The 10,952-nt window shown below is 34.2% G+C and overlaps 1 protein-coding gene across 2 annotated transcripts; it reads right to left on the reverse strand.

Annotated features, from left to right (window-relative positions):
- Positions 1–63: 63 nt before the first annotated feature.
- On the reverse strand, positions 64–6,309 carry LOC135638586 (zinc finger protein GIS2-like). Of its 2 annotated transcripts, none has more exons than XM_065151756.1 (4): positions 6,185–6,309; positions 4,849–5,048; positions 1,171–1,263; positions 64–840 (listed from the first exon to the last, which is right to left on the reverse strand). In XM_065151756.1, exons 2-4 carry the CDS (start codon positions 4,950–4,952, stop codon positions 306–308), a joined length of 732 nt encoding a protein of 243 aa, XP_065007828.1. In that variant the 5' UTR covers positions 4,953–5,048; positions 6,185–6,309; the 3' UTR covers positions 64–305. The 2 variants fall into 2 exon arrangements, with proteins under 2 accessions (XP_065007828.1, XP_065007827.1); XM_065151755.1 differs by having other exon boundaries at positions 4,849–5,374; positions 6,185–6,269.
- Positions 6,310–10,952: the final 4,643 nt, after the last annotated feature.

Raw genomic sequence — 10,952 nt, forward strand, 5'->3', positions numbered from 1 at the left:
CATTGATGTTGCTGTCACAAACACCTTTCAGTTGTACCCAAGCTGGCATTGCTTAAGCTTCCATGCTCAGAATGATAGCTATTTACTTCCAGCAAAATAACAACGACAAAGGTACTGACTTGTATACAGCCAATGATAATGGAAAGTACCTTATAAAGCTGAGAATCTCATAGGGTTCTAAGCCAAAATAATCTACCACCTAAGAAACTCCAATCAACTAATCTCCATCAAATTAAACAAGTTACTATTAGCTATAGTTTAAAAGCTGATGCAAAACACGTCTTGGCAACCTCGCTGTCTGTTACTCAAAACCTTCGAAACCCACGGTCCAAGAATCTTCCTGATGGGCACTCATATGCCATATGACCCCTCCCACCACAGTTGTGGCAGATCATCAGGGGACCCATGCAATCCCTGCTCATATGGCCAATCTGGTTACAGCTTCGGCAGATGACATCCTGGAATCCACCACGAAACATGCTGCCACCCCTCTCACCGAGCATTCCTGCCTTTGGACACTGCCTGGCCACGTGCCCTGCGACGTTGCATAGATTACACACAGGCTCGTTTTGACAGTCACGAGCTAGGTGACCAGTCTTCCTGCAGTTGTTGCATGCTTTCTCGTTTGTGCAGTCTGCAGCGATATGCCCCTGCTTGTAGCAATTATTACAGAGTCTTAGGTCACCAGGAGGGAGATGAGGAGCTGAGCAGTCCCTTGCAAGGTGGCCAGCCTTGCCGCAGGTGTGGCAGATGCCCTCGTTTGGGCAGTTGCTTGCCACATGTCCAGGTTCTTTGCAGTTCCAGCATAATGCCATTGTAGTGCACTCAGCTGCAATATGCCTAACAGAGGCAAGAAAAATCATTTATTTTAGGTTAATAAGGATAACAATGAAAAGAACAGGCTGATTATACTACATGTTACATGTCAGAATGTATCTGAGAGCACAGGAGATCATTGTATAGCAGCACATATACACATTTAACATCTCAAGATTCTTTTTTCTTATCACAAAAGGTGACCGAAAACTGTGCATTTTCTTCATTATCATGCACTTCGCATCAAGAAAATAGAAGCATCAATAAGTAGCAAGGCCAGATGCACAAAAGTTACATGGTGACTGGTGTGAACCATATAGACAAATTCATTGAATGACAAATTTTAATTATTACCCTGGAAGACCACAGTTATTGCAGACAGCCACATTTGGGCATTCTCTTGCATAGTGCCCAGGACGTTTGCAGTTCTTGCACAAATCAGCATTCCTGTAATCCAGAAAAAAAGAATAAGACCATACTAAATAATCATTTAAAAAATGAGAACCCATAAGATCATCTTTGACTACTTACAATGCCAATAGCTTATATAATTACATATTGTTTTTTCTAATGACTCCATGAGATTATTCCAAAATTCTAATGGATATAACAATAAGAACCAATTAATAATTAAAATATATATATTTCCAGCATTATCTACCATAAACTCTTTTAAATGTGTATTCTCCTAATCCTCACAAAAGAACCAGCTTAGCAACGATGGAATTTCATAAAGCATGATCATATTTTTTAATTTTCCTTCAGCAATTCCAGTTATGCAAGACCTAAATCTACACATCCATATCCTAGAATTTCAAATTCAATCGACTATAATTTAAGTTTCAGCCAATAAAATCCTTTGTCCCCCCTCCAGTGGTTGGTGTATTTTGTTGAATCCACTTCATGATGATTGTCAAACTCATGAACCTCCCAACTTTACTGCTCTAACTAAAAGACAAGATTAAAAACTGAAGTGAGTAAACTAAACACACATATACAGGCATAGGAAACTCAAAGATGTCCCTACAAGAGAAGAATGGATGACATTACTTGAAGCAACATACAATGACTTTGTATAATGGATCATAGTTACCTACAAAAAAGGACCCACCCTGATATCCTTCACATATATTGGATAGCTATGGAACATAGTTACCTAGAACATGTAATGTTTTGGAGTGGCAGAGTGGTGTGAATCAGATTGATTCATCAAGGTACATGGAAGCATATATTAATTAGTTTATTTTTTTGGATCATGGTAGTTATTGAACCAATTAGTTAATTCTCTTTATATATCAAATTGAAAAATCTTGCTCTTGCCAAGTTATTAGCTATGCCTTTAAAAAACATTGGAGGTAAGAGACCAGGAAGTTCCGATCTCATTAATGTTTTTCATGCTCTTTTTTTCTCGGCAGGAGCCTCGTGCAGTGAGCTGCCTTTTCTTTAAGGATCTTGTTATTTCAATTTTCCTAAATAAAATGTCTGATATGGATTTATTTGTCTTTAGTTGGTAAATATCCATAATTTAAAATCCTGTCAGGACTCAAAAGCATAATGAATTAAGTCTCAAAACTAGGAACCTGATTCACAGTTCCAAGGATAGGGAGGTCCTGGAAACTTATGAACTGCGTATGTGACATTATGCAAATCATGCAATTAGTGGTGCTTCAAGCATTTGAAGTATCATAATGGTTCTACGTATTGACACAACTCCATGTTCAGTGACAATGATCTCTAACCAAAGTTACATTCAGAATCAAAATCATATTCAGGAATAACTGAACAGTTTCAGTGCAGAAAATTTTCTTATATGTCAATAATCATCTTATCAACCATTCACCTTCCCTCACATAAATTGCTACCTTTTCTAATCAAAGTTACATTCTTCTGAAGCAAAATAATATCAGCAATAACTGAACAGTTTCAGTGCAGAAAATTTTCTTGTATGTCAATAATCATCTTATCAACCATTTACCTTCCCCTACATAAATTGCAACCTTTTCTGTCTTAACAATCTATAGCAGGATACATCGTTACACCACTGATAGATCATTTATTACAAAAAATATCAACTTATCTAAAATCCAAAGTCCTAAATAATATGCATCAATAATCTTAAGCCCAAATTTAATTAATCCATCGTATTCTTTCATGCAAAAATAAGCCAAAGACTCAATACACCAATTAATATCCCAGAGCCAAATACCATAAGAGAGGGCAAGCTTCACATTAAACTGTATGACTATATGAAAAGAATTCTAAAAATTAAAGAACTCAAGAAAGAGGATTTTCTATCATGCATTACCATTCAGACAGTTAAAGGTATTAAAGAGAAGGAAGAAGGGCGGCAGCAACAACAGCATAAAACAGAGATAGACAGGAAAATTAAGAGAAAAAAATGTCAATAATTGAAGCAATGAAAGAGGAGGGAAAAAAAAAATATGTATAAATATATATAAAGACGAGGTTTGTAATATTGGTGCAGGTTCCTAAAACATGAAGATAATGGTCAAATTATTCTGTAAATAAAGGATGCTTTTATTTAAGATATCAGTGAAAGTTATCTTTTAACTTCTAGTTAACAGGCTCTACCACATCAAAATGTACAACAGATATATCATAGTATTTTCTGCAATTACTACAAACCTATTGTTAAAAGTCAAAATTCGGCAACAGAAAATAAAACACAGAAAAGCAACTTGGTGATTGATGACTCATTAGATAGTAATTTGGACCTCAGGAAGTCCCCGTGAATAGGTTGAATTTGTGGTTCCTTTTCCAAGCATAAAATATCTGAGCAAAGCTGCAAATAAGCTAAATTTTACAGCATGTGCACCCTACAGGTACATACCATTTCAAGCAGGATTTCATTTAGCATAACTAAATGTTTAGTCAGCAATAATAAACAACCATTTTAACTTAAGATATAATGTATATCTTGTATCCACATTTTTATATTTTGCTTAAATTCAACTTTCATTCACTTACTACATTACATATAGATATCACAATCTTGTACCAAACATGTTCATACCAAATAAATATATGAAAGAAGCAACGGGAAAAAGAAAACCATTTATTCTATCTATTAGGCACAGGACCTTTCCTGCCATTGAGCTGTCGTAAGAGCAAAACCTTTAATCTGCTCAAGGCCATCAAATACTGTGTTTTTTTTTCTAACACAGCAACATCAGAAGCAGCAAAGGACCATAGTTCCCAACAATAGGGATCAACTACATAGAGATGCAATTTCTTAAAATTGAGCTTTATTGAGGACAATATTCCCAGTCAAATCCCTTTTAATGTTTTTTTCTAACAGTCATTTCAATACTGGCACCATTAATCTTAACTAAATGATCTGAGTAACAGGTGCATTTGCAGTCTCCTTTAGACATACTTATAATCCACTATGAGCCAAATAACTGTCATGACAATAAATTATGGTTCTTACCAACATATACATCAAATAATAAACCAAATTTAGTTTAGACCATCTTATAAACTATTTATTATATGTTCTATAATCTATACAAGTATATATCAACCAGATGTCAAAATGTACACACAGAAATACACTGTGCAAAGCAACCAACAATAGTTTATATGGTGTTTTGCATACACAAGTAAACCATCAACATGATCATAAAAGTATGAAACACAAGCTACTGATGATCGGGGAAGCAAACTGTTGAATTAGCATAAACTAGGCATCTTTGGTCAGAAAAGACTAAGAAACATTCCTAGCCCCATTGGATATTTATTATGGCAAGCAGATATATACATTAAGCATAGCAATTTCTAAATTAATACGATACAGTCCTCTTGGGGAGAACAAAAAAAGCACCATGTCTATGACAATGATCAACTTATGTATCACTATGGGATGCTGAGTATCACAATAATAAGCATGCTGTATGATGAAAGGTGTCACAACATATACAAGAATCTGAAATGCATTAACTATGGTTGTGTCATGTTAGGCATAGAAAAGATACGGCAAACATAAAACTGAGAGGTGAAACTATCAGAAACCTTGAGCCACGGCGGAAATCCCTCCTGTATGGTGCATCACGATGTGACACCCGTTCAGTCCGGATCTTGCGATCCCTAGGAGGGCTACGGCTGGTTTCGCTCATCTTCAGACCTGTTTCTTCAACGCCAATGGTTGCCGTCGATCTACACCAGCACAACAAAAACCACCACCACTACCACCACCAACAACACCTTCCTCCCTGTCCACCACAAAACCACACATCGATAGACATCTCCATAAGTCCAAAAAGAACCACCAATGCTTTCCTTCCAGAAAAGAGAAAAGAAACCAAATTTGTATGCCGTAAGAGAGGTCCCCCCACACTAGTAGTACATTGCTGCCCATGATCTCACCAATTTTTAAAACACCATTTCAGCTTTTTGCCTTACTTCAGTCATTAACAACAATGATGTCCCAAGTCATCTAAGGAACAAAATCCAGAATTCTGATTAACCCCTTGTTCGACAACACCTTTTATATCTTAGAGAAGAATCAGCATAAAACCAAATACTGTATGTGTATGTTCTGGAGGAAGCCAAAGAGATGGAATAAACATTCACCCAAAAATTCATCAAAGAAGGCTAGAACAAATGTGAAATGTAACACATACAGCATGTAATATATTATATATAAAGCTAACTGCAAAAGTGTTTAGGCCTTGTTTGATGGTATTAAATACCAAACATTGATGTACCTCTCCCTCAGAAAACTCAAATCTAGTTGAAAAACAAGATTTCCAGATCCAAGAAATTTATTTGCTAATCAGTCAGCGCAACTAAAGTTTTAAAGTTTATCAAATAAAATTATCCACACAAATCTACATTAAAAAGCCTAGATCTTAGATCTCAAAGAAGTCTCGAATCACCCACCAGCCGTCCTCAACCGGTTCATCTATAAAATTAAAAAAGACTAAGATTGATAGTGTCGTCCTCACAGATTAAATAACAACCTAGATCTCCATAATGTCCTGCACCACTAAATTGTCCAAAGAACCACAAAGGTTATCTTTTTCCCCTCCCATGCAATTAAACCTTAACGAATCTGATCAACGAAAAAAGAGACCTGATCGTAATCCAGATACAATTTGTCACTTCAGATGCCCCCCCCTCTTCACCTCCAGATCAGTTTTAGGAAGACATAAACAGCTACTGTGTCTGGCATCGCCAATAGTTCGAACAATCCAATGACAAAATTTTCCCTCCTTTCCAAATTGAGGAAAAGGGAGATCTCCACAACAACTAAGATTCTCCAGAAAAGGAACGAATTGTCCCTTCAGCTCACCCGCCCTCCCTCTTCCCCTCTGACGAAAGGCAACGGATTACGAAAGATACCGACCTCTTGTGGCCGCGACGAAGATTTAGGGTTTCCACCGATCCCCAGCTCTCCTCCGCCCCCACCTCGTCTCCCCCTTCGATGTCCGAACCCTATCCATCTAAAAGAAATTATTATATGCCTTGCTTGTGCCATGGCCATCGACGATGGGCCCCAGCGGACCACATTAACTGCGACACCCAGCACACCGGTACCCACATAAATCGCGTGACCACAGGCCCTGTACTAGCCAATGGGCTTCCAATGACAACAGGCCACGCCGGCCTCCACCTTCTCCATCGGCTACCGAAACCTCTTCCGCGATCCCACCTCCGACTGCCCCGCCTGCGGCCGTGGAACCACCGAGTCTACCACCCGTATCTCGTGAATATATATATATATATATATATATATATATATATATATATATAGTTTAACTTGAGGTTAATTCGAAAGAATCTTGATTAACTCTGAATTAGCTTTTAGATTAGATAATCAAAATGTGAGTTAGCACTAAAAGGAAGGTCTTCACTATGTTCGAATCAAGAGGATCTGAATCCATCAAATCCCACAGTCTCCAACTTGTTTGCTCAAGCTCTCCCAGCCCGAGCATTCCCGGCTCAATTGTCGGGCCAACCACAGTCTCCAACTTACAAATGCTCGAACCCACCCTTAGCCTTTTGCCGACTATTTCCATGTTCGGTGGCCAACATACTACTATCACTCGCTCAACAAGCTCCACTAGCCCCCACGGAGAGAGACTGTCCCTATTGAAAGCTTGCACAATTTGACTCAGCAAAGTGGATTTTAAATGGGATAGTCCAAACTATGTATGGTCTTGCATCTTCCCCAGCTTCCCGTCCCGATTAGCATAACAGGGACCGACCATCCGCTCCATTTACTCCGCCCTTTCCTTCTCTAGTTCCACCGCTCGATCTGGTCTCAAGCATTGTGGTAGAGTCCCGATCTCTCCCGTTGACGCACCTCTAGAAGCTCACTCTCCTCAAAACAAGCCAGCTCAAAATCCCTCGTAAGCGTCCAAGATGCCTTGAGAGTCTGTCGCACAGTTTGTCGGGCTCCCCTTGATGTTAGAGACCATCTCTATAAGATGGACCAGAGGTTGGAAGATATCTAAAAAGAGATTAGAAAACCTATGGCGTCCTTTTTGTTATACGTCAGGATAGAGAATCATTACGAAGCTACACGAAGAGATTAAATGAGGTGAAAATGATCTTAGATCTGAGTCTATCCGATCTCCTCAATGGATATATGGGTGACCTTCAACCATCTAAATTCTTTGGTAAGATTATTACTCGATTGTTAGAAAATTTATGACTAAAATGTGTTTCTAAATTATCATAATAGAAATACAATGAAAACTCGAAAATTATATCATTATTGTTGAGAATCTCAACAATAATTTCTTTTTATATTTTGATGCATCTTGATTCAGAACTTTTGGTTTGGATGGTCTAAGAAATTGTTAAGACTTGAGATTAAGCATAGAGACTAAAAACTTATTTATATAGATGTTTTTTCATTAAGAATTAATTTAATAATTAATTTAAGTTTAAAATATTTGGACTAATGAAGTATTTTAATAATATTGAATGAAAAAAATTAATAATAATAATGATTACGTTCCTAATGAATAAAGAAACTGAAACATTTAGACCATAATAAATGAAAAAATTAATGATAATAAATGTAAAATTTAATGAGAACGATTACATTCTGCTCTTTTAACTTAATGACTTAAATTAATCTTATCGAAACTTTCTTAAAAAACAAATTACATAAATTATAACGATAAGTCATCCGAGAGTGAATATTATCATCAATGTATTATAATATATTTAATTTCTTAAGAATTAATCGTGATAATATTAATTAATTAATAAATCTTATATTTATTTTTGGTCTAGTACAAATATATTTTTTCAAATTAATATGCACATGAATATAAGAAAACATCACAATATATAAAAGTTTCAATATAATTATAAAGTGGAACCAAGTCTCATTTTCTCTATTTCCTTGAGTTTCATAGATTGTATGCCTTTAGTGAAAGGATTAACAATCATAAATTCAATGCTAATATGCTTAATGATTACTTTCTTTTAATTTACATATTTTCTTATGGTTAAATACTTAATGTTGATGTATTTACTTCGACTTCCACTTTTATTATTCTTATCTATAAATATAGTAACTAAATTATCATATAAAATTCTCAATGGCTTAGAAATAGAACTCATGACTCTAAGCCCAGAAATGAAACTCTTAAACCATATACGTAGTCTCAAAATAAGAGACAAACTCAGCTTCCATAGTAGAAGAATTAATTTAATAATTAATTTAAGTTTAAAATATTTGGACTAATGAAGTATTTTAATAATATTGAATGAAAAAAAATTAATAATAATAATTATGTTCCTAATGAATAAAGAAACTGAAACATTTAGACCATAATAAATGAAAAAAATTAATGATAATAAATGTGAAATTTAATGAGAACGATTACATTATGGTCTTTTAACTTAATGACTTGAATTAATCTTATCGAAACTTTCTTAAAAAACAAATTACATAAATTATAACGATAAGTCATCCGAGAGTGAATATTATCATCAATGTATTATAATATATTTAATTTCTTAAGAATTAACCATGATAATATTACTTAATAAATAAATCTTATATTTATTTTTGGTCTAGTACAAATATATTTTCTCAAATTAATTTGCACATGAATATAAGAAAACATCACAATATATAAAAGTTTTAATATAATTATAAAGTGGAACCAAGTTTCATTTTCTCTACATCCTTGAATTTCATAGATGGTATGTCTTAATGAAAGGATCAGCAATCATAAATTAAATGCTAATATGCTTAATGATTACTTTCTTTTAATTTACATATTTTCTTATTGTTAAATACTTAATGTTGATGTATTTACTTCGACTTTTATTTTTATTATTCTTATCTATAAAGATAGTAACTAAATTATCACAGAAAATTCTCAATGGCTTAGAAATAGAATCCATGACTCTAAGCCCATAAATGGAACTCTTAAACCATACACCATATGAAGTAGTCTCAAAATAAGAGACAAACTCAGTTTCCATAGTAGAAGTAGCACTTAAGGTCTACTTAACACTTCTCCAAAAAATAGTTCTATTAGTCATTATGAAAATATACCTTGATGTTAATTTATGTGAATCAACACAACTAACAAAGTTTGAATTTGAGTAGTCAATTATATCTAGATTGTTCGTATATCTATATATAAGCTAATCTTTGGTTCCTTGAAGATACATCATCACTTTCTTTGCAGCTCTCTAGTGATTTATACTTGGATTACTCTGATAACAATCTAGCATCCCCACAACAAATGCAATATCAAGTTTAGAACAAACCTAAGCATACATAAGACTTCCTACGATAGAAGCATATGGTATGTTTTTCATTGATTCCCTCTCAAGATCGTTCTTCGGGCATTGGTTCAAATTGAACCTATCACCTTTCTTAATGGGAGCAACACTTGGTGAATAATTTTTCATCTGAAATTTTTCTAAAAGCTTATTGATATAGTTTTTTTGTAATAGATCTAAAATATCTCAAGATCTATCTTTATGGAACTTAATGCTAATGACATAAGATGCTTTACCTATATCTTTTATGTCAAAATTTTCATAAATGAATTGTTTCACAGTATGCAGCAAACTCTTATCGTTGGTTGCAACCAAAATATTATCCATGTATAAAATAAGAAAACATATTTTACTCCCACTGATCTTCTAGTACATACATTGATCCATGAGATTTTCAATAAATTCGAATGAAAAAATCACTCCATGAAATTTAAAATACTATTAATGAGAGGCTTGTTTTAAATCGTACATAGATTTTTTAAGCTTACAAACCAAGTGCTCACTAACACTAAAGGAGAAACCTTCAAATTGTTTCATATAAATCTCCGCCTCTAGATCTTCATTAAGAAATATTATGTTTATATTCATTTGTTGCAACTCGAGATCAAAATAATATAATGATAAAGGAGAAAATATCTCTATATAATCATTTCTTTTTTTTTGAGTAAATTCTTTTGCAATAAGTCTTATCTTATATCTCTCAATATTACCTAACGAATCTTTCTTTGTCTTAAAGACTCATTTATAGCCAATAGCCTTTGTCTATTAGGCAACTTTATAAGATCCTAAACTTCGTTGCTCTTCATAGAATTCATCTCCTCCTTCATGGCATTATGTCACAAATCCGACTCTTTGCATCTCATAACCTATAAAAATGTTTTAGGATCATTTTTAACTCTAATATTATAGTCAAATTCTTATAGATATACAACATAGTCATTAGGAATTATTGATCTTTTATTTCTAGTAGATCTTCTTAGTATTGTACCAATGTTTTCTTAAAGAACTTGTGGTTCAACTAGTTCTTCACAGGCTCGTTGTTATTCCTAAACTGCTTGATCTATTAGAATACTATCAGCAACTTGTGGAGTCTCAATAATTGATTGTTCAACACCAGTTTGTACTTGATTTGCTATGAACTATAATCAATTTATCATTCGATGAGAAAGGTTAAGATTCTGTATGATTTGTAGAAACTATGTTTCTGAATTGATCGCTCCCACCGATTACTAGTTATAAGTGTCTTGCAAACCAATCACGTGAGTGATGACACGTATGACTTTACACGTAGTCTTTTTACTTATTATTATTATTATTTGATATTTTATCACTTTATATTATGGTGTCCATAGATT

Source organism: Musa acuminata, chromosome BXJ3-5 (assembly GCF_036884655.1).
Source record: "Musa acuminata AAA Group cultivar baxijiao chromosome BXJ3-5, Cavendish_Baxijiao_AAA, whole genome shotgun sequence".
In the NCBI taxonomy this organism is placed as follows: Eukaryota; Viridiplantae; Streptophyta; class Magnoliopsida; order Zingiberales; family Musaceae; genus Musa; species Musa acuminata.

Excerpts from the sequence above, each read along its gene's own strand:
- LOC135638586 (XM_065151756.1), bottom strand. The coding sequence starts at position 4,952 with ATGAGCGAAACCAGCCGTAGCCCTCCTAGGGATCGCAAGATCCGGACT. Across the intron at positions 1,264-4,848 it reads GATTTCCGCCGTGGCTCAAG|GAATGCTGATTTGTGCAAGA; the intron begins GTTTCTGATAGT and ends TCTGGATTACAG. Across the intron at positions 841-1,170 it reads AATAACTGTGGTCTTCCAGG|GCATATTGCAGCTGAGTGCA; the intron begins GTAATAATTAAA and ends TGCCTCTGTTAG.